Here is a 24,936-nt window from a genome sequence, read left to right as displayed (position 1 = left end):
GGACGGCTCATATTGATGATAACTGGCCTGTAGCCCGTTGTCCACCTTGCTACGGAGGGAATTATGCGGCGCTTGTGTTTTAACAACGTTTCACTTTTGACTCATTGATCCTGGAAATCTGAATCTATAAATATCTTTCCAATTTTACTGAACTCTGAACTCTTCCAGGTTCCGCTGAAGATACGCCGAGGCGGATTTGATTGTTCTACGCGCACTGAGTCAAATTGTGATCTTCAAGTATTGATCGTCAGGACAGAGGATGTCACACCATGTTATTGCCCTATGAGACGAATTGTGATTTGTGAATATGGGCTATACACAGGCACGTGCACAGATAGAACCCCAGTGGTGCTCAAGCACTGGCCCTTTTGCCCTGGATGAAAAAATTGCCCTTCTGCTGGAGCCCAATTTTTTCTTCATTCATCAATATTTAAGAATAAAAATTACTCCCTCTGTCATCAATTCCCCCAAATGTGTTTTGATATCTGACGGGGCATTTATTGGAGTTCTTGTGAGAATTTCGCCCCGACATGCTCCGCTGTGATCGCAAGCCCCCGCCGTGGCCCTCCTCCTCCTCCTCCTCCTCCTCCTCATACAGATGAGCGCCAAACGGCTGCAGCCACTTCTTCTCTGACCCGCAGTATCAGACAAACAGGTAATGACGTTGTTTGGTGATAAATGAACCACAACATTAGCGCCGCTGAACATTTTTCGTTTTCTAAAAAATAAACAAACAAAAAACTCCGTGATTTCAATGCCTTGTCCAGGTGTTTACTGACGTTTGTCTTGTTTAATGAAGAGAGAGAGGGAGAGAGATACAGACAGACAGACAGACAGACAGACAGACAGACAGACAGACAGGCATGCAGACAGACAGACAGACAGACAGACAGACAGACAGACAGACAGACAGGCATGTAGGCAGGCAGGTAAGCAGGCAGACTGACAGACAGGCAGACAGACAGGTAGGCAGGCAGACAGAGAGGCAGACAGACAGACAGACAGACAGACAGACAGACAGGCAGGCAGGCAGGCAGACAGGCAGGCAGGCAGGCAGACAGGCAGACAGACAGACAGACAGGCAGGCAGGCAGACAGACAGACAGAGAATTTAAAGGCACTTTTACTGTTCTACAAATTAGACAAGTTCACTAGTTTTGTTTAATCGTAATTATATAAATAAAAGGTAGGTCTTAAGTTGAGCTACATGACAGTCTGGTGAGGTATATTGTGGTATATTATTAGTGTAATGCTGCTTATGTTTCAACTCTGTCAGAAAACTGAAACAAAAATGTGTGTTCTGTGTTGTCAGCTTTATAGAGATTATGTAAGTCACTCTTGATAATTATGCACAACATTGACTTATCTCATTACAAAATTTGCAGAATATTGCCAAGAAAAGAGAGACTCCAAAAGCAGAAGGACAGGGAACTGCAGCAAGCAGCTCAGGGTAGTAGCTCTCTTTTATCTTGGATCAGGCCATCAACTTGTAAAACAGATGAGGGAGAATCAGTAACCCAGCTGGTCCAGAGGAGCCCATCACATCACTAACCCTAACATATTATTTGGTTATTCAATATGGCCTTGTTTTGTCTGTTTTTGCCTGTTATTCATTTATTTATTCAAATTGATAATTTGAGTGAGTTTGTCAACAAAAATAAATATATGAGTTGAAAATATCCTACTGTGTTTTTTATTTATTTATTATTATTATTTTTAATTTCATAAATAATTTTGGCGATGGGTGCCCTTTTATTGGTTTGAGCACCTGCCCCCCAACATTTCTGTGCACGTGCCTGTGTAGATTCATTTATAAACTACAGACAATCCAAGTGTTAGTCGCCTCGCCTGTGATCATTCTCTGTCACGGTTATTTAGAGTTGCTTTTACATGATAAATATATAATAATTAATATACTGTTGTGAATCCCACTTCATTATATCATGGTCAAGCCTGAAGCTAACGCGAACATGTCCTAAGCAGCAATATTATTGATATGGATATTGTTATTATTTTTAACAACATATTATGAGGAAAATTATCATATTATTTACTGAAACATGATTTTCCTGAACTCTCATGTGTGGTGTGATGACTTGTGTTATTTGTAATATTAATAACTGTCATGATGTCAACAATATAACTAAGAAATGTGTTGACAGTGAGTTGTGATTATGCTGTCTTCTTTTCTGGCAGTTTCAAAATGGCTCTCGTTTCCACTTCTTCTTTTTTGCGGGCCTTGCATAAAATGACCATTGTGCTGGCTGGGGTCATAGTGCTGTTTTTAATGGACTATAGGCAGTGCCGCTGCTCGCCATTTTGGTGCCCTAAGCATAACTCCTTTATGATCCCCCCCCCCCCCCCCCCCCCCGAGAAAAAAGATATTGTTATTATTTTTAACAACATATTATGAGGAAAATGATTATATTATTTACTGCACCATGATTTTCCTGAACTCTCATGTATCAGCCAGGGATATCATATTTAATGTTCCCCCAGCCAACCAAATATAATTACTAAATGTTTCCTGATGATTATATATCATCTAGAAATTATTTTATGTGTTTACAAACCCAATAATCATTCTGGTTGCATAACACAAAAGTGGCTCCATACAAGTACTTCACACATTGCACTACTATTAATTTGAGGAACGTTTTGAAATTATAAAGACATTCGGCGGAAATTATATTAATTTGGTTTCAAACAAACACGTACTATAGATTATTGGGCTTTTAATGTTTCATGCAGTTTAACAGTACATTTGACAATTAGATTAGAATCTTAACTGGTGTGATGACTTGTGTTATGTGTTATATTAATAATTGTCATGATGTGAACAATATAACTAAGACATGTGTTGACAGTGAATTGTGATGATGTTTTCTTCTATTCTGGCAGTTTTAAAATGGCTCCCATTTGCACTTCTTTTTTGCGGGCCTTGCATAAAGTGACCATTGTGCTGGCTTGGGTCATAGTGCTGGGGGACAGACAGGGTGACTTTGTTTTGTTTTAGGGGATCCGAATGTTTACACAAACAGAACATACAGCCGATAGAGCAGGAACACAATATTCTTTACTCCAATGAACAACAACCTCAGCCCACAAGGCGTCAGCTGTGTCGAGGCTTGTCATGAATAGAACATTTTGCCCAGCAACCATCAGAGGAGGAGCGAAACAGAGCTGCTCATCACTTCCTGATTCGAACGCCAAGAGGGTGGACTACGCCTGTGCACCATCTAGGGAGAACCAACTATGGACCAATCAAATTATACCTTCTGTTATAAAATATAACAGACGCCGTCTGTTTGATGCGACTCGTGACTGTCCGTATCTTTTGCAGTAATCATAACGTCCTTTCAGAACTCAGCCACTCCCTCTGCACTTCCTCGTTCCGCATATCCCTTTACCGGCCCCACCCAGAGACACACCTGCCTTCCATCAAGTCCTTAGTCTCCCCAGTATATCTAACTGCCTGTTTCCTTTGTCCTCTGCCAGATATTTTAGTGAGTTTGTGCGTAGCCTTCCAGCGTTTTCCCTCCTGACTTGTCTTCTGCCTGATCTCCGTTGTGACCTGCCTGCTATTTCCTGTCTCCCGTCTTGCCTGCTCCTAACCGGATTTGTTCGCCTTCTCTGACTGACTGCCTGGCTTCTGACCCCTGCTACGTTAATAAACCAAGAAGTTTGCTTATTCCAACCCTGCTTCATTGTCGTGCTTTCGGGTTCACACTTGCCATTTTGTCAGCCCTGACAATATTATTGAGAATGCAATGGTCTCAGTTGATGTTTTGTTGTTGTATTTGAGTTTACCATAAAATATCACGTATATCATCTAAAGCTGCTTGTACACATGCACTGAACTCTGGAGACCCTCTGGACTTTCTCTGGAGGAGGTGAACGCAAATGTCCAAGTGAGAGCCTCAAGATGTGGGGGTCAATGTACAAAAACATGTGATCTCTGCAGCAGAATGAATACGTTACGTCTTGCCCCTGCCTGCTGCACCACCCCTGCCAAGGAGTTGTTGCTGTTGTGAATGCCTCTTAGCAGAGAATCTCCTGCTGCTTCGTGCATGTGTGACAGGAAAACTGCATAGAAAGTCCGTACCAATACTATGGTGATCCTCCACGGGACATAAAACAGTTACAGTTAGGCAATTTTCAGTTGTCTATCAGGGAATGCATTTCTGGCTTTGTAAGGAATTGACTCTTATTTTCAATGTATCTAATTCATAAACAAACTGTGTTTTGTGTGTTATTTCTGGAGTAGTTAATGAGTCTTTAATGAAGCTATTTGTGCCACAGTGTGTCGTCTTTACTACTGAGGAGTACATTATTTATGAATTACTTAAAGCTTAATTTCCCCAAACAACTTTTGGTCATATTTGCTGACACCATATTTTTGATGGTTGTAGATGAGGCTGAAAATTTGGCTCCTCCAGCTCAAACAACATTTCATAATGCAATTTAACAGAATCAAATGCTCCCTATTCTAAACCACTAATCCCCATTCCGGGTTCTTGCTTTCACGTGTTATTTTGAGCTGCTTACAGACATGCCCTGTACTCTGGCTAATCTCCTTAAATTCAAGAGAGGGGCTTCGGACTTTATGCAGAATATCGTCTGTCAGACCCCAAGTAAGAAAAAGGAGAAGGTTTGGGGGCGCCCTTAGCTCGGTTGGTAGGGCGTCCCCCCCCATGGGCCTCGGCCAGCAGCGGACCCGGGTTCGATTCCAGCCCGCGGTCGTTCTCTGCATGTCACTCCCCTCTCTGCCCCATTTCAACTCTGTCTCTAAAACTATCAATAAAAGCATAAAAATGCCAAAAAATAATCTTTAAAAAAAAAAAAAAAAAAAAAGGAGAAGGTTCGAATGAGCCAATGTCAGAACACGGCGAGTGATCCTCTGCAGCAGTGGTCTCCAACCCATCAATCGCGATCTCCCGGATGATCTCCGAGTCTTCATTGTGGATCCCCGAACTCTCTGGACCCACTGGTTGTCGTCGCTCCGCAGATCAGCTGTGTGTCGGTTGTCCGTTGTTCACACGCGCTGTGTGTCCGCTGCTGACGGTGGAGCTGCTGGTTTATCTCCTACATTTCCTTCAAGAACAAGTTGGTTCATCTACTAAAGTAAATGTCATGACTCTACAGTATGAAGATGCGCATCTTTCGGTCTGTTTATAACAATCAAAGCCTCGTTGGAACAAATGAGTGGATTCAGAAGGTGAAACGCTGGAGTGCTTTTACTCTGAAACGGGTTCGGAAACTGATGTAAATACGTTTGTGTCATAGACAGATAAACATTGTGGTTCACAGCAGAATAAACAGAGAAGTTGATTTTTCACCTGAGTTTTAATGTTTAACACTTTCTGTATGCTTTTTCAATAAAGGCAATCGAGCGTTTCTGTTGATGGATTCCATTCCCTTGTTTTTTTATTATGAAGTATTTGATGGAGCGTAAGATGCACAACTTCATACTGTGTAGTACTGGTATTTATTTGAGTACACGGGACTTCTTACATAAAAGGCAATGATCATATTTGTGACCACTGCTCTGCATGATTTTCTGCGTGCATTCGTGCAGGTTCATGACGTTTCTAACACGGGACATGTGCAAAAAATATATAAATAAATGGTTAAAAAGGCAGTGTCATACATGCAGAAGGTGATTTTAATCTATGCTGGTGTCAATATGCTATAAACAAAAACACCTCTTCTGCTGCATCACCCCTCACCTGAACAAGATTTCTGTTCTGTCTTGAACGCGTCTTAGCGGGGACTCTCCCCCTGCGTTTCTCAAACTATTTTAACATATGACATATCCTTGTACAACAATCATGCCTATGTGACCGCATCTCCAAAGAAAACATTTATCATTATCTTTATGACTGGTACAAATCCCAGCTACAGCTCTAGCTACCATACACACTACTAAGTCATCAATTCCTCAGCTTCTTGGCTACCTGTCAGGTGTTTTTCATAAATCGGCCAGGATCGGCCTGTCTATGTCACGCAAAAGCATTGTATTGATAGGAGCTAGCACAATATATTTACTAAATAAAGTTTAAAAAGTAGCACCAGCATGTATGATTAACTTGTGAGCAGCAGTGTGAAAGATGGACCACAATAAACAAAAGTCTGTGTACAGGCGGGACAACAGGAAATCAAACACTATCAGAAGGTAAATGAAAGACACGTTAGAAAAAGGCTTGCCGGAGAGCAGACATTCAGTATAACTGGTTTTACTTGTTGGGTTAGTAGGAAGGGAACCTTTTCAGACCGAGGTGTATGATCTTATCACAAAAGCCTGCCAGTAACAAATCGTGCACTACACAGGAAAGGTAAGAACATGTTTTTATTCAGTTGGGAAAATCCTAATTCTTCTTAAGAATAAGAGGATTGACTTTTTCTGTAATATATCCATCTCATATACACATAAACCTCTTATCAAGTGAATATTGAGTCAGTATTTTTTACTATTTGTCGGAAGATGAACAAACTCTTAGGAATGGATACTGAAAGAAAGAAGTTAATGGATCAATCCGACTGGAATTTATAATCATGAGAAATATCTATATGTATATGTGGATCAGTTTTTCTTATAAAGAACTTCGGAATATTTCGTTTTTTTTACTTCCATTTATTTCATAAATAGCCACAGTCAGTTTATGTCATCATGAGCTGTCAGCAATCCTGTTGGAAATCGAAGATCTTATTTAATTAAATTAGGGATCGTAGTAATGTGTATTTATTTAGGATAATTAACTCTCCTCGTTGTATTTGAAGCTCTGTTTTAAAGCAAGAATGGACAAATGGAAATACATTTATTGTTCTTACTACGTGCCACTATTTTACATGTGTACAAGGGCTGTTTCCTACTGAGAAGTCATAAGAGAGGGGGGGGGGTGTTGAGTCACTGGCCACATTATGAGAGACATTACTATAGATTAAAGTTTGTCGGTTTCACGTTCAATTATTTGTTGAGAGAAACATAAGCTTGCATTTTGAAAAGATGCCCAAGGAGCCACGTCCACATTTTCAGAAGTGGATTTGGTTCAATGCGGAATCTCCCACGAACACAAAGAAAATACCAGGTCTGGAAAATCTGTTCAACTTAACACTGAGCTACAGACGAGATGCTGACATCATAGTGAGAGATGAGGTCACAATCAAGGAAACAGAGACCAAGGAGGAATTTTTTCTGCCCAAGAAAGACAAAGTGGTTTGTTGGGTTGTCAGTAACAGCAACCCAGCTACTGGAACATCTGCGAGACAGAAATATTACAAAGAACTGTCCCAACACATAAAGGTTGATGTCTATGGTGTTGCTTTTAATGGACACCAGTTGAAACATGAAGACTATTACCCAACCCTTGCGAGTTGTAAGTTCTATCTCTCATTTGAGAACTCGCTCCATGTGGACTACATGACGGAGAAGGTCAACGGACCCCTCGCAGCAGGGACCGTCCCTGTAGTTCTGGGTCCACCAAGGGAAAACTACGAGCAGTTCCTTCCCAATGGTTCCTTCATTCACGTAAATGATTTCCCTGACGCCAAAGGTATGGCAGAGTATCTGCAACGCCTTGACAAGGACCATGAAGCATACATGAGTTACTTTGAGTGGAGAAAGTATTATGAAGTCACTCCTCATCTTTTGACCTTGAGCAAAGAATTCATTCATCCCGTCTGCCTCGCCTGTGACCACATCTCAAAGTACAAAGAATACCATGTTATCAATGATCTTTGAGTGGTACTTTCCATGAAAACAACAGTGAGAACATCATTTGACAGACTATAAACTAGAACATATACTTTGAATTTGTGTGATTGCTTTGACATTTTACAGAGTACTGATTTAATTAATCAATATAATTCACATGGTAACCGTTGATGTTATTATATAACTGGGGTGATGAAAATAGTGTTGCAAATGTTCTCTGGTTTAAGTCACCTTAAGTTGTTTTGAATACATAAATATGTCATTCTAAAAATAGGTTTCATACATTTTAAAGGGGTCATTTGGATAATTATGTCATGTTTATTTTTGCTTTGTTTACAGGTATCTTATTTGATAATTTTTGAAAGACAACTTAACTTCCAGTTTCTATCCTGAGTTCCTTAGGTTTTCTATTGATTGGGGTTGTGCTAATGAGTATACAACTTGCCTGGTATAAAATACAATGTGTTATTGCGGAAAAATGTTGTCAGCTACTGTAATTATATTTTGCCCTTGATGCATTGCGATATACAGATAAACTTTGTAAAACGACAAAACAAGAAGTTACTGTATAATTTTATTGTAGAAACTACAGCGATTTGTTTCAGTGTAGGTGGGGCATCAGTTGCATGGATCCAGCTGAATATCTGCACACTGCACAACTCTAAGGGACAAGCCTGTGCTTTACACCTGCTTTACACTGTTTTGATTCAAAATTAACTCGTCAACACCATTTGGTGGGGAGACATTTGTAGAGCAGAAATGATGCCATTGGATCTAAATAAACATTGTATGACCATCCATTTGGCTTTTCATGCTATGTAGCAGTAATCACAGACTTACATGTACTTTCAATAAAATACCCACATACAGCTTGAAGGTAGAACAATAAAGGGGCCTGGCTTGGGTTAGATGGGCACCAACTAACTCCCAGTGTAAGCCTGAAGGCAATCTGTTTCTCTAGGATAGGGGTTCCCAAAATGGGGATCCCGACCCCCCCCGGGGAGGTACGACGAGACAGCGAGATGCTGTCCAAAAAAAAAAGGAATATTTAACCCATTTTTGTATAAACCATGCAATAACAACATTTCCATCAGTTTTTCCTTTCTCTTTGTTGACCCATGAGGTAACTACAACACGGATGAGCGGAATGAGTGAGAGGTTCAAGGCCAAAAGAAAGTCCTTACTAAACAACAGACAATCTCATCCGCAGCTCTCTCTTCAGTCATTTGAATAAAGCCTACTGTTTCTGTTCATTGTTGTTTATCATTTGTGCTTAATAGCTTTCTGCACATGATGAATGTACCTTTTTGTTTGTCAGAATCATCTTAGATGACATCTGAGTTTTTGCAGACTTGCCTCCCCCGCCCTCCTGTCCTGCAGTCCTACAAATATTTTAACACACAGTAAATGTGAATATGTGATTGTTGTTGGTGCTTTTTGAATTATTTGCTTTAATGATTTAAACAATCACTGCAAGCTGTGTTGTTATATGATCTTTTGTATTTTGTAGCCACTCAAATTTTCATGTTTGTCCCTTTCTGTCTCTCTACCAACAGGGAACGGACACAACAGTAGTTCAGGATGGCTCTCAATGTGCCTGGTCTGGCGGTGATGGCAGTGTTCTACATTTTAATTTTGGGCACGGGACTCTGGGCGTCCCTGCGTTCCAAAAAGGAGGAGAAGAAGTTCAAGGGAGATGGAATGGAGATGACTCTATTGGCCGGGCGTAACATCAACTTGCTCGTCGGCATCTTCACTCTTACAGGTAAAGCAAATTGGCATATTGCAGACTATATATAACTGTCGTCTTAAATTGCTGTCAAGTATGTGTAAAATGTTGTTAATCCACACACTGTATGTCATGTTTCTCCTATAACATGTGATTGTCTTTCGGCAGCTACGTGGGTTGGTGGAGGCTTCATCCTTGGTATAGCTGAGGCAACATACAACCCAACCCTGGGCGCAGTGTGGGCCCTCATGCCTGTGCCTTATGTACTGACCTTCTTCTTAGGTGAGTGGCACAATTGGTCCTCAAGCCAATAAAACCACAAACATAAACCTGACCCTGACCTCCCCTTTCACCCCCTTCTTGATTTGTTTTTTACGAATCATGTCCGCTGATTGAAGTCTGCGGTCAAATTTAATTGGATACAACTTTGTGAGTGAAACTGATCTAAGAGTCCATGTTATTCATGCACTGCAGTATCACAGATTTAAATAGAAACAAAAGTAGGTATGTACTTTATGCAGCCTAACATAGTATTGTTACACAAGACCTAAGGTCGTGCATGCAAGGTCCTGCAGTAAATGCCAGTGGCACTAGTTGTGGTTGGGAAAGTAAACTGCAATAAACGCTGATAACATGTGAATACTGCCATTTTAATTGGTCTCTCCTCTATCCCATCTTCTTCACATCTCTGACTTGAAGATTATGTGGTCAGGTTTGGAAGAGGGAAGGTTATCGTCATTATTGTTTCCTTGTTTAACACTCAGCAGCTATTAAAAGTCCTGTGGGATGATAAAACAAGTATATGCAGTAATCGTTAGGGATATTTACTTTAAATGGGTATACCAGCTAGTTATAGATAACAATAAAATAAAGTTCACTAAATCCTGTACACACAGATTATTAGGTGTGATATCAAACTGAACTGATTCCGTCTCTCAAGTGTTGTCGGCCACCAACGCTGCTCCCATACCCCCAACCCCCCAAAGACTCCACACTCCCATAAAAGTGTCGCTCAATTTAAAAATAGGACCATGAGAAATAATGTTGAGGCAACAGGTGCAGAGAGACTTGGATTTCCTGCTCCTGATTTCACCAAACTGACAAACTAAGTTATTCGTCTGAAAACATTTGAAATAAGTGAAATTGTGGCAGGGGGATTATGGGAAATGGAAACCCCAGAGTCCCTGTTCAGGAAATCTAACATTCCGCCTCTGTTGTTGTCCATTGCTGACCAAGTGGACCCCTAGAGTTCAGCTGAAGGTGTTTATTGAGTTATCTGGAGGGCACATTTGTTTATCTTATTGTTCATAAGCACTTGTACTTTCCCTCTCATGCTCACCCTCTTCCTCTTCTTCATCTTGCTCTCGTTAAGTCTTTTTAAAAGGGCTGCCATGTTTTGAGCCTGATTGCCTCATCGTTTTTCTGAGAGAGACTCTGACTTTATATTGCTGATTTAATCACTTCTGCTACAGGTGGCTTTTTCTTTGCCAAGCCCATGAGAGAGAACAAGTATTTGACAATGATGGACCCCTTCCAGCAGAAGTATGGGAACGTCCTGAGCGTTCTGCTAATCATTCCCGCACTAGTGGCTGATGTCCTGTGGGTGGCCCGCACACTCGTCAGTCTGGGTAAGTTAGCTCAAACTCGTCTGTCAGTATATCGTATACACATACTTACTTAAGCAATCATGCAGGCAACAGATCTAGGTACACAATGTGCACAAAATGAATTAACCACTAACCATCACGACTTGAGCTGCTTTGATGCTTGATGAACTGTGACGTCAGAACGACACCTTTAAATAATATTAGTTGTGCACACATGGCACGCTCATAGGCTTGGGTGAGTTAGCTCACTCTGTAAAACTGTCTGGCACTGAATCGTTTACACATATATACTTGTGCAATCACGCAAGCCCCCCCACAGGTCTAGTTACACAATGTGCACAAACATTTTAAAGCACAACAAGTCAAGTGGGTGCAGCTTAGCGAACAGTCACTTAATAACCCAAACTGAACAGTTCAGAAAAAGGAGAGCTGTATGATGCAGGGCTGAAAGAAAATACAGGATGTAGTCTTAAATGTCAGATGGAACCAAGGTCCAGGTGGAATAGCAGTCATTACTGCAATATTTTTGTCAAACACAGACATTTTACACGACAAAGCTGTGGATGCTCGTTCTTGCTGCTCCGCTGAAATGAAAACAAAACACAAATTTTGATCCTCAGCTTTCTAAGCTCAATGAGGGTCAGCCACTAAAATAATTGACTGACTATTATTATGTGGACTACGGGACATAAGATTTAAGTGTCTCCTCGTGATGCGATCCACCTGTGCTGTTTTATAAAAGTTTCTACATCTGTTTTCCCAATTCACTCTCTAATCTGCAAGTAATGATTTAATTGTGTGTGTGTGTGTGTGTTCGTTTGTGTGTGTGTCTGTGTGTGTGTGTGTGTATGTTTATTTGATTTTGGATGCAAGTTTACATGTGCTTTGCATTGTGAGTATGTGTGGGTGTTTGTGCAGCAGAGAGTGTGTTTTTAACATTGTTTTCTTTTCCAGTGTTATTTGAAAAAGGGGGTTAAAGATCGAGCAGCCTGTTGATTGTGAAAGGTGATCAATTATAGCTTGTTGTGTCATTACAAACTTCCTTCCATTGTTTGTTCCAAGATTTTCAATGACTGACGAGGGCTTCATGCTTCCACTATAGTTTGAATCAGTCAAAGTTTTAAAGAGGGGAGCTTTGAAATCCATTGACAGTGTCTGAGTCACTGTGTTGACACACCACAAAAGGACTGGTAGAGAGGCAGGAATGTTCTTGGGCCGTTTTTATCCAAACCTGTTAAACTAATATAGAAACAGGGTTACCCTCACTCATCAGTAAAACCTCCTGACGTTGTTTATTGTACAGTTATGGATACATGACTGATGTGTTCGTAGCAGCACACCACACACGAAAACACTTGACACTCCACAGAGAGTGAACTGAGCATTTGACCCGCAGGGGCGTTGTTGCTGGGAGACAGTGTGTGTTCGTGTGTGTTATGTGTGTGTGTGTGTGTGTGTGTGTGTGTGTGTGTGTGTGTGCGTGGTGTCTGTGCGTGCATGTGGGTCAGTCCCAGTGCTAGAGAGGATTTAACTTTTAAAACACACACCCCCTCCATGCACCATAGTGATCCATGTATTAACAACACAATCATGGTCAAATTTCTGCCAGGAAGAAATTAGGTACAGGATGGACATGTTGCTATGGGAGTGTGTCTGTGTCCTTATATGTGTTTGTATGTGTGTATGTCTCTATGTGCGCATCCAAAGCATGAGTTTTGGGTGGGACGAGGAGCTAAAAACAACTAAGGGTCTATTCAGGCAGCTCTTTGCCTCTGTCAATCCTTGGTGCTGCCCATTAAGCCCCAGAGCCCCCTGAATTCTTCTACTCCTAAATTTAGCACAGAGGGGAAAAGCATAGCTCAGCACAGAACAGATTAGATAATCTAGAGCTATGGAAAACAGGCCACCAAGATATTATTAACAATAAATGTTACATCATGCCTTGCAAATTACAGGACAAACAACAACAAAACGCAGCTGTTTGATCTGGAGGTGTGTCTACACATATCTAGATCAGGTTTAGATCTGGTCGAGATGGATTTCAGTTCACACATGGCATCAGAAAGCATGTGACCACATGTGGCTCAGATTTACTCCTCCGATAACCTGTCATCTCATAAAAACTGGAAAATGCAGCAAAGTTGCACAGATTACCTCCAAATCCAAAAGAAAATTGAAGATTATCTAAAAAAGAGCTCATGTGACCAGATGTGTTTCAGTGCCAAGTGAGAACAGGTTATTATCTGTAGTATCTTTTTGTTTTAAGGGTAATGAAGAAAATATTATCTCATCATATTTTTGTAAAGTGTCACTGAGCCAAAGGCCAAACTGAAAAGGTCATGCATGTATCATCAAGACGATGCAATGCTATAGTGGGTGAGACAGACAGCGGTGGTGGTGGGCTGGTTTAGAGGGTGGCGGGATCCGCAGGGAGATAATAGGTCAGCAGGGATGGTGAGTGGCGAGCGATGGTGCCGATCTGACACTTCTCTGTTTAAGGGCATTGTTGTGGTGTGTCTGCAGGCTGCGGCTGGGTGGACCCCGGCAATGTGGCAGAAGAGACGGTGAAGGTAGTGACGTTTTGCTTGCCTTGTTTGATTAACAAGATTTTTTTTTTATTAACTTATTTACATTTACCAATATTTGTTTACATATACCAATATTTGTTTTACATTTCTTGCACTTGAATACACTTCTCTGTACACTGATCTTAGGTTTTCTTACTGTAATCAACATTTTTCCCTATTTAAAGTGAGATACTCTACCTAAGTGTGTGAACAAGGACTATTTTGGAGTCACAATCAATAGGCTGCTTCTATTATGTTTCTGTATGGTTGTGTTGCCTGGTTACTTTATCTAAGCAATCTGATGCTTTGCCACACATGTTTGAGTGTAACATTACTCATAACTCAGACTTCTAGAAATGTAAGGTTTTACTATTTGTTGGTAAAAGTTTGTTTGTCAATGCTTTTTTGGGGAAAATACAACATTAAGGCAACAAGACAATGTCATTGCATAGCTTCTTAAATCCTAAGTCAAAGTACATAAGAGTGGATTCATGTATATTAGTGTATTTGTGTGTGAGAGAAAAAACTTCAAAGCAGAAGTAAGACTGAGAACCTAATGAAACACTTACAGAAAATATTATGTAAGAAGTTGCATGAATCTGTTGCTAGCATCATCTGTACATCACAAGAGTTGCTGCCTCTATCAGTCCTCCTGCACTCACCACGCTGTTGTGTTGTTCCAGGGGGAACTATGAGCGTGATCCTGGATCTGTCCTACGTTTACTCCATCGTCATCTCCTCAGTGGTGGCCATAATCTACACTCTGCTGGGGGGGCTGTACTCTGTGGCTTACACAGACGTTATCCAGCTCATTCTCATCTTTATCAGCCTGGTGCGTAAACACCAAGAATCCCAATCATTTTTTGAATAAGGAATTTGATATCAATGTTGTAGACTTACCACAAGCTACGAGACTGTGATTATAACCCTATTGTGTTATATTCTCCTGAAGACGGCACAAGCTATTTGTAGTTTTGCTTTTTTTGAAGAAATAGTACTGTCTTGATTCTTGTTGTTCTGGGTTTGTACCCTCGTGGTTGAATGCACTTATGTAAGTCGCTTTGGGTAAAAGCGTCAGCTAAATGAAATGTAAAAAGTCCATATGATATCAACTGCATTTTAAGAGTAACATGTTTTAGTCAAAATGTCAAGGAGAAGGACCACACTACCAACATCCTCAGGGATAATTGCAACTTCTATCATATTAGCTTTTTTCTGTCTCACTTAATTTTTTCTTCATGTTTGTACATTTGTTGTTGTTTGTTTTGTGTATATGTATAAATATGTATGAAATTATGGACAGATGAGATGTATGTACATTTAACCACAGTGAGACATACACGTTTTGTATAGCCTCTCACAAACAGGAGCTTCAACTCCAGCTCTACTTTCAGAATCCTAATTCCAAGTGTCTGACTGAAAACACCCCCCTTGGACTCATAATCAGATGAGTTGTGTCCTTGTGTTTGTGTATACAGTGGGTGTGTGTTCCTTTCCTGTTGACCAACCCTCACTCTCTGGACATCTCACTGACAGCCTACAACCAGACCTTCCAGGCTCCCTGGGTCGGAACGGTGAAGCTCGACGAGGCCGGAAAGTGGTTTGACGACTTCATGCTGCTGGTGAGTGGAGTGTGAGACAGTATATACATCTACAGACAGCTCTGGATGTTTTCTGATACACAGCTCATGCAGCATTTACATAATTCCTGCCATCACAGCAGTTAAAATAAATAGAAAGCAGCGGTAAAATTGAATCGTCTGATTTCTTTATATGAGCTATCAACCAAGCATACAACATCAAGAAATGGGAGGATGTTCCCCTTGTCCTAAAACTAATTCCTATCATCATGTCTCAATTTCATGTTGTTTGCACCAGGCTCTGGGGGGCTTGGCCTACCAGGCGTTCTACCAAAGGATCCTGTCAGCCTCATCTTACACCCAGGCGCAAGTGACCTGCTTTGCCTCCTCCGCCTTCTGCCTGGTGCTGGGTATACCCTCTGTGCTGGTGGGAGCTGTGGCTGCATCTACAGGTACATATTAGACAAACTTTGGAAAAAACATTTTATCTCAGTCTCTACATTAGCCTTACACCTTGAATGAAACTGAATATAGCTCTATTGAACAGATTTAACCCCAGTTTCTTGTTTCATTTATTTATTCCTCCCCTTGCCCTCTGATTTCAATCCAAAGTAATCACCTATCCTTCCTTCCAGACTGGAACTCAACCGGCTATGGATTGCCCACCCCGTATGAGCGTGACCAGGCAGGCTCTATCCTCCCTATCGCCCTGCAGTACCTCACGCCCGCCTACATCTCTGTCATCGGCATTGGAGCTGTCGCTGCCGCTGTCATGTCCTCCATGGACTCAGCTCTTCTATCCTCCGCCTCATTGTTGTCTTCAAATATTTACAAGAACATCCTCAGGAAGCAGGTGAGAATTTGGAGAATGATGTATATTGTTTTTACAGTATGTCCTTGACCTAATCTGAAATTGTATATTTACATAATTTCAATATGTAACCTTAACTTTATTCCAATTCCAGATTTTCTGACAGCATACATATTTTTCAAACTTTTCTTTTATTGAAAATGTGTGTATGTGTGTGTACATGCACATTCTTATCTCTGTCACTCTTCACTCACAAATAGACAATCCCTTTTATATAGTTATTTATCGAAGGAGTCGGATCCTGAATCCGCATCGTTCCAGTCACTATTCTGACTGTGCCTGTTACATCGTGTCGTGTCTTCTTTTTTCAATGTGTTTAAAAATGTGTCTCATAAACAAACGCAAAGTTAACTTCAGGACTGTTCAGGTCCTAATAACTTGTGATTAGTGTTGGTGTGGAGGGAGGACACTCAGACAGGAGACTCTGACATTGTATAAACAAACCGCTGCTTCTGCTCTTATCTTAAATCAACAGCAAGAGACAAAGGAACATTTTTAGTCGCATTTGAAAGATTTTTGGTTGCACCTGCCATCAATACGGGTGCACACTGGACCTCAACCGTGTGCGGCGCGTAACTGTAAATTTACCGACACACGATCGTTTTTATATATATCTTGACAAATTAACAGGGTTTCTATGAAATTGTTCATGATGCCCAGTGGAAGAATTGTAATGACTTTGGTTATGCTTTGACCCCTACTGGTTATGCCTTGTGTTGGAGGTCAAATTTTACACTTATAGTATTGAAATATCTCAACCTCTACCAGGCAATCTGGTACAACATCTTGTTCTGACATTAGCTATTCTCAGAGGATGGATCCCAATTATAGTGCTGATATCTGGATATTAATCCTGCACAACCATAAGGTCAAAGTCCCTTTTACTTTTAAAGAAATTCTAGCAAATCTAATAACGTTTTCATCAGCCTTAACTATACTATACTTGTTAATTGCTAATTAGCATATATTAGGATGCTAACATAAACATTAGAACATTAGAACTGCTTAACACTTAGATGTTAGCTTTGTCATAGTATGGTGACATGCTAGTGTTGTCTTTTAGCTCAGAGTATAGCCTCATATGTCTGCTTGCATAGTGGTAGTCCTATCACATACCTGGCACAAAGTAAAGCAAACAGTTGTGCCAAGTGGGATGCAAGTTTCTTTGCTATTTTCAGACCAACACAGTTGTCATTTTCCCATACAGTGCCAATGCTTTTTAAGTTGGGCCCATTTTAGCACCCATGGCTGGTCTTAAAATGATATCTGGTCAGGTGTATATAGGCAAGTGCACAAAGTACATTTACTCTTCTTGTTACAAAGTGGCAACCCACCGTGACATCACCATGGTTTTTGAAATTATAACTCCTGGGAGACTGCATTCTAATTGGTTTAATGCACATGACATCACTCTATCTCACCAACTAGCCGTGCCTGGTTTTTACCTGTTTTATTGTAGTTTTGTATTTTGGGTGCTGTTTTTAACTGCATATGTCTATAGTATCCTAATTCTTATATGATCAAAGACACCGTAAGATTCAAGATTCAAAATTGCTGCAGTACCACTCTTGATAATATTACATTATGTCTCTTTTAGGGGTTTAAATCCATCACAATTTGCAGTATTACTTGAGGGAAAGTGAACTGTCTATAATGGCGATCAATATAAAGAGTCTTGTGTGGGTCGCCACAATAAATTTACATTCCAGAGTCTGTATCTCTGATGATTATACTATGCTCACAAGCTGGGGGTGACAAGAAAGTAGCTATTGACTCTAGAAAAATGTACATACTGTACACTGTGCACTCTGTTTCAGACTGAGAGTGTTATTTGCTGAGAAATATTTGAGTGATATTTGCTCTCTTCAAACAATGATGTGTTTCATGATTTCGCCCCGAGGAATGTTACATATAATGAGTCAATTCATTGCTATTCTTTTACACTGCTGTAACTTATGGATACTGTATTTGTAAGAGGATCTGTTTGCCAAGGAGGCCTTATGTCCAGATGATCCTTAGATCTTTTACATTTTCTAACGAGAAGTAACGTGAAACGCAACTCATTGTCATCCTTTTCACTCCTTCAGGCTTCAGACTGTGAGATGCAGTGGGTGATCCGTATCTCAGTGGTGGTGGTGGGTATGGCTGGCACTGCGCTTACTTTCCTGGACAGCAGCGTCCTGGTCTTCTGGCTCGTGGGTGTGGACATGTCCTACACAATCATGTTCCCTCAGCTAGTCTGCATCCTCTTCTGCAAGGTGTCTAACGGTTATGGCGCCAGCGTGGGCTACATGATTGCAATAATCATGAGGATCCTGAGCGGCGAGCCACTCATCGGCCTGCCACCCGCAATCAGGTTCCCCGGCTGTCGGCTGGATGCCGAAGGAGTCTTAACCCAGTACTTTCCCTTCCGCACTACCATCATGGTCATGTCACTTGTGTCCATTCTGCTGTTCTCCTGGTTGGGGTCCATCGTTTTCAACAAGGAACTGCTTTCTGAGAAATGGGATGTGTTTAGGATCAAGCGCAAGCAAAAACCTGTGGCCAGAGCCACAGACGACAAGAGGATCAACTCGGATAACGAAGAGGCCTCCACGGCAAGGCAGCTTCTGGACACCACCAGCCTCTAAGGAGGTTCGCAAAAATGGAGGGAAGGTGGGCACCGGGTGGAGGCAGACATGTTTGTTTGTCTGGTAAGCAAGAGTTCACAGAGGGAACCACGTCAAAGACGGGACATCGAGTACAGACTCTTTACAGTATCCCAGTGAATTTGTGACAACGACATAAACATCAGTGGAGTGTGTGCTCTCTGATCCCTTACCTAATCCATTGTCTCATGGTAGTCTACGCAGAAAGCAGTCAAAACAGAAATCCTAGGTATGTTACACTCGCACACAAGCTATAACACAGAGCAAAGATTTTAACATAGATAAAGGCCCAAGTAAAATACCAGATCATCATACGCCCCTGTAATAGAAGCAGTCCACACATTGAGACCAAAGGCAAATTCAACCATAAAACCATTTAAATGAATTTCCAAAAACAAGATTTTTAGCTAAATATTCACAATATGCAACGTATACCTCACCATTACATTACATTACATTACATGTCATTTGGCTGACTCTTTTGTCCAAAGCGACTTACAATTATTACACCAGTGTTAATTTCGTTGACGAAAACTATAACGAAAACTATTCGTTAACGACCCTTTTCTCATGACGAAGACGAGACGAAGACGTAACGAAAACGGATCTTTGAAAATAAAAACTATGACTAAATCTATTTTAACTTTCGTTGACGAGACGAGACGAAAATGTTGGTGGTTGACTGTCACAATAATTTTTAAAACATCATCGTATCAGGCCGTCATGAAGTATCAGTAGCGGGCGAGTGAGTCTGTGTGTCTGTGTGTGTGTGTGTGCCTGTGCGCTCCCAGATAGCGCACCGGTCCGTAGCTCCGCCCCCCGCCCCGCGCACTCGCTCAGGGAGACACAGTGAAAGCAGAGCTCGTTCTCGTGGAGCAGCCGCTCATTGACTGACTGCTTCTTAACAGTGGAAACAGTGAAAACACCGAGTTTCTCTGGTCTCAGCTGCTCAGAGATCAGCGCCGCAGCTTCTTGATCAGAGCAGAAGCTGCAGTTGGTTTGAACCGAGCTGCAGTTTCTGTGTCAGTCTGACCTGCTCTCACTTTTTGTTTTCACATTTAAAACTAAATATATATTTTTAAGCTATTAGGCTGCAGCTATATGTTTTTATAGAAAAGGAGTTTAATGTGGCTATTAAATGTGACTAAAACTAGACTAAAATGTAATTCGTTTTCGTCGACTAAAACTAGACTAAAACTAAAAAGGATAAAAATGACTAAATGTGACTAAAACTAATTTTCATTTTCGTCAAAAGACTAAGACTAAGACTAAATCAAAAATAGCTGCCAAAATTAACACTGTATTACACTCAACATTTATTTATTATTACCATTCATTAGATATTCTTAAATAAAGATTGCACAACCACACTGATTGAGACCAGCCTAACACCAAGAAGGGCTCCTCCTTTGACCGTGATGGGCTCGCTTTATGGTCACCCGCACAAGAAATAGACTTCATGACTAAGAAATCAGTTCAGCACAATAATGATAAATAGTTTACAGAGTAAAAATCTGCCCTAACCCTAACCCATCAGATTTTTCTTTAGTAAGAGAGAGTGAGTTAGACTCGAGTCAAGTCTTCTCAGAAAAACAGGAACGCAAGCCACCCTCTCCATCCTTTAGTAAAGGAATCATTGATTAGCTTGACTCGGGTGTGGCTGGTAGGAGAAATGTCTCGTGTTGACGCAATCATTGTTCCTGTGTACCTCTCTCTGTGTGATCCTTTGCAAATGGTTTGACAAGCAAGACAGGGCTCTCTTTCAGACCAGAACAAAGAAATGCTCCCCAACGAACAAAGAATGTGTGCATACTTGTTTGCACTGTTCTATGACGCGTCTCTGAAGGACGTTTTTTTTATTTTCTCTACCGGATCTTTTACCTTCAGCTGTACTACACAGCAGCACGATTTTGACATTAACAATGTTACTCATATAAACAAAGTATCATTGCTTCGTAACTGTGATTTTATTTCAAATGTAAATGTACTGGTCACTGATCACTAAGCTATGTTTTATCATACATCTTTCCTTAGCACCAGTCCACTGTCCTCACAAAAATGAATCTGAATAAATGGAAGGAGAGAGTAATCAGAGCTTATATTATATAAAAACTATAAATCCATGTACATTTTTTGCAGCGAAACCTTTACCTCCATCTTGGAAATGTTGGAGACAGATTCTTTTTTTCACCGTCATCAAAAGGTTAAGCAGAGAACAATTATTGTCCGGCTAAGGTCATACAAAGTTTGGGACAAATGGAAGCTGATCTCTCAAGTCTCTTTGAAGAGAGCCAGTCACTTGGTCAGTTCACCAATGTGCTGCAGAGGGGAGCTGTCGGGGAGGTTTGGTGCCTCAGCTCTGAGGCGTGAGGACTTTGATTAAGAGAGATGATTTAAGGCTAAGGAGGAGGACATAATCACAAGTGATTCATTTATTCCACGTGGTGAGGAGTGCCACAATGGAAATAAAGTAATGTTAACAAGTAAATTAAGAAATTAAGAAAATAAATACAAACTTGAGGATTTATTACAATCTCTCTTCGTCCTGCACATACAGGCACTCTGAAAATATGCCTTAAATAAATATTCAAATTATGAAAAAATATATTTTCAATGGTTTAATTATATGGCCTTTAGTCTGATACACATAGAGATAGGAAACAGAGAGAGGGAAGGATAAGTTGTAGTCACCGAAGACAGGGGCCAATTTATCTCCGCAACTGAGCCCCTCGGTGCTATAACTGTAACAGACGCCCAGCGTCCCAAATTGACCGAGCGCAAACAGCGGTCTCTCAGAAAATAATGTACATACACAAACATTTTAAATAAACTTTCAACGGTCAAAGGAGATGGGTAAACACCGCCAGAGGAGGATAACCCACAGGGCTGGGGCTGACTGAACACATACCTGGGGTGAACTGTACGTGTCAAGTGATGTGAAGATGACGTGGGGAGGAAACAGAAGCTGCTCTGACAGCTGATAGAGAGTTATTTCTTAAGGCAGTAAAGTCGGCTGACAATCATTTTTATAAAAGCATAGAAAACATGTTCTTCTGATTTCACTGTGATGATGTATTATCAGGGGGTGTTTTTTGCGGTGAAAACCAAAGGAACAATAAGCCTTCTGAGAAAGATCTCAACAAGCAGACTGTGACGGTGCGCTCGGCGACCATCACGGCAGTTATACACTGCCCCGAGTACACGTGTGTGACGGTGCGCACAGCGTCCATCACGGCAGTGATACGCTGCATCGTTTACACGTGTATCTCTACAAATGTTAACTATGTGTTGCACGTCTGTTGTCCGTGGCCACATACCATGTTTATGTTTATTAACCCATCCATTTCCATCCAAACAGCCGTGCAAAAGCTTCCTTCCACCAAGTACACCGCTACAGTTTATACACCTTTGTACCCGTCAGTTTTCCGTTAAAATCACCACTCCGCACAATGTCTTATGTTATAAATGTTCCGTTTATTTGGTTTAAAAGGTCACATTAATTGCATATTACTCAGCGTCGTTTTACCGTGGTTCAGCGTCGCGTCTTCGTTTGTTGTGAAAGGCGAGCGCCCGGTGACGCGGAAGTAAATAGGCGTTCGACTTCCGGGTTAGCCGGAAGTGAACCCGAGGAGTATTTTATTTTTGTTTAGAATGATATTTTATTAGTTTGCTATGCCTTCTTGGGGGAATTGTGCAGTTAATAGGTTGCAAAGTATTTGTCTTGTCAAATAATTTGTGGGATAAGCTGTTAAAGCTTTGGGGGATTTTTTACCTGTGACACCCCTGTGTTTGATTGTATGTTGGATTGTTCCAACTGTGGGGGCGGGGTTAGATCGCATATAAGCCTGTGGGTTCAGTCTGTAAGGGGAAAAAGCAAGAGAAGGACGTAAGTCTGAGAGCGCCCCTTGGAAGTGTTATGCTGAGAAGTATATTGATATTGATATTGATATTTGTATTGTATTGTATTGGGCCCACGTGCCGCTTTATTTTTTTTGATTTGCAAGTGTTTGTTTTTTCTTGCTTTTTTTTTTTTTTTTTTAAATTATATATTTTTCTAGTTAATTCTGCCTTGTCGGCCTTATTATGGGATAATAAATAATTCCCTTTATTCACCTTCATCGCTGAGTCTCCCTGAGAGTTTTTTCCACCACGCTCAAACCACTCCTTTACATCCCACCTTCAACATTTGGTGGCAGTGGTGGGATCCAGTGACCGCGAGCGGCTCTCAGTGAGTATAGATGGAGACCAGAAGTGGAGTTACGGCACTCCCTGGGGCTGACTCTGCAGGAGACCCGGGAGCAAGACCGAAATCTGCAGCGGCGTCCAGGACGCACATCCCAGTGGTCGTAGACCGGACCGATCGGCTGGAGCATATTTTGAAGTCGGTGGTGGACTGTCAGCAGAGGCAGCAGGACCAGTTGGACGTGGAGGCACAGCGCCATGATCAGCGGTGGAAAGCTATGGAGCATCAATTTCACCAGCTACAGAGGTTGGTGAGAGGGGAGACGGCGCGACAGTCCCTCATAGAGCTGCAGCAAAACAACCCGCCCATCTCCCGCCCCTCTTCGACCCAAGGGCTAAATCCCCAAGGTTCCCCTCAGGATGTACCCGCTCAACAGCCACGTCCAGCGTCCGGACTACAGAGCTCCCTGGACTCCACTGGTATCGGCCTAGCCACACCTCCACACTTCAATCCGGGGAGGACAGAAGACCAGTGCAGTACGTGAGCCGTAAACTGTTCCCTCGTGAGACTCGCTACTCCACTGTTGAGAAAGAGGCTCTGGCTATTAAGTGGGCCATTGACACTCTTAAATACTATTTGGTGGGCAAAGACTTTGTCCTTGAGACAGACCATAGGGCCCTGCAGTGGCTCCATCGCATGAGGGATTTTAATTCAAGGATTACCCGTTGGCACCTGTCGTTGCAGCCCTACAAGTTCACTGTGAAGTACAAGGCTGGCAAGGACAATATTATTGCGGACTTCCTTTCGCGTCATGACATGGACGCTCTCTCTTAAGGGGGGGGTTGTGTGACGGTGCGCTCGGCGACCGTCACGGCAGTTATACACTGCCCCGAGTACACGTGTGTGACGGTGCGCACAGCGTCCATCACGGCAGTGATACGCTGCATCGTTTACACGTGTATCTCTACAAATGTTAACTATGTGTTGCACGTCTGTTGTCCGTGGCCACATACCATGTTTATGTTTATTAACCCATCCATTTCCATCCAAACAGCCGTGCAAAAGCTTCCTTCCACCAAGTACACCGCTACAGTTTATACACCTTTGTACCCGTCAGTTTTCCGTTAAAATCACCACTCCGCACAATGTCTTATGTTATAAATGTTCCGTTTATTTGGTTTAAAAGGTCACATTAATTGCATATTACTCAGCGTCGTTTTACCGTGGTTCAGCGTCGCGTCTTCGTTTGTTGTGAAAGGCGAGCGCCCGGTGACGCGGAAGTAAATAGGCGTTCGACTTCCGGGTTAGCCGGAAGTGAACCCGAGGAGTATTTTATTTTTGTTTAGAATGATATTTTATTAGTTTGCTATGCCTTCTTGGGGGAATTGTGCAGTTAATAGGTTGCAAAGTATTTGTCTTGTCAAATAATTTGTGGGATAAGCTGTTAAAGCTTTGGGGGATTTTTTACCTGTGACACCCTTGTGTTTGATTGTATGTTGGATTGTTCCAACTGTGGGGGCGGGGTTAGATCGCATATAAGCCTGTGGGTTCAGTCTGTAAGGGGAAAAAGCAAGAGAAGGACGTAAGTCTGAGAGCGCCCCTTGGAAGTGTTATGCTGAGAAGTATATTGATATTGATATTTGTATTGTATTGTATTGGGCCCACGTGCCGCTTTATTTTTTTTGATTTGCAAGTGTTTGTTTTTTCTTGCTCTTTTTTTTTTTTTTTTTTAAATTATATATTTTTCTAGTTAATTCTGCCTTGTCGGCCTTATTATGGGATAATAAATAATTCCCTTTATTCACCTTCATCGCTGAGTCTCCCTGAGAGTTTTTTCCACCACGCTCAAACCACTCCTTTACATCCCACCTTCAACACAGACCATAAACAAGGTGATGAAAAACAAATCCCATGTACAAATAAAGTCATCTAGACCCTGTAAGCTTTTAATGTTCATCCATGCAAGCGTATTATATGAAGATGATAAGAACAAATGGCAAAAAGCATTGACAACAAAAAAAATTGTACTGGCACTGGT

The 24,936-nt window shown here is 41.5% G+C and overlaps 1 protein-coding gene and 1 pseudogene across 1 annotated transcript; both read left to right on the top strand.

Moving 5' to 3' along the window:
- Positions 1–6,196: 6,196 nt before the first annotated feature.
- Positions 6,197–24,708, top strand: LOC128432883 (high affinity choline transporter 1). Its single transcript, XM_053417741.1, has 9 exons — positions 6,197–6,334; positions 9,270–9,478; positions 9,611–9,724; positions 10,915–11,070; positions 14,300–14,448; positions 15,095–15,238; positions 15,495–15,648; positions 15,832–16,049; positions 18,155–24,708. The coding sequence occupies exons 2-9, from the start codon at positions 9,295–9,297 to the stop codon at positions 18,695–18,697; spliced, it is 1,662 nt and encodes a 553-aa protein (XP_053273716.1). The 5' UTR covers positions 6,197–6,334; positions 9,270–9,294; the 3' UTR covers positions 18,698–24,708.
- Positions 6,341–8,511, top strand: LOC128432974 (4-galactosyl-N-acetylglucosaminide 3-alpha-L-fucosyltransferase 9-like; annotated as a pseudogene).
- Positions 24,709–24,936: the final 228 nt, after the last annotated feature.

Source organism: Pleuronectes platessa, chromosome 3 (assembly GCF_947347685.1).
Source record: "Pleuronectes platessa chromosome 3, fPlePla1.1, whole genome shotgun sequence".
NCBI lineage: Eukaryota > Metazoa > Chordata > Actinopteri > Pleuronectiformes > Pleuronectidae > Pleuronectes > Pleuronectes platessa.
The sequence above is the reverse complement of the archived record's forward strand: the minus strand, read 5'-3'. Positions and strand labels throughout refer to the sequence as shown.

Coding starts and splice junctions, on each gene's coding strand:
- LOC128432883 (XM_053417741.1), top strand. CDS start 9,295: ATGGCTCTCAATGTGCCTGGTCTGGCGGTGATGGCAGTGTTCTACATT. Junction 14,449..15,094: donor TTCTCATCTTTATCAGCCTG/GTGCGTAAACAC, acceptor TTGTGTATACAG/TGGGTGTGTGTTCCTTTCCT. Junction 16,050..18,154: donor AGAACATCCTCAGGAAGCAG/GTGAGAATTTGG, acceptor TCACTCCTTCAG/GCTTCAGACTGTGAGATGCA.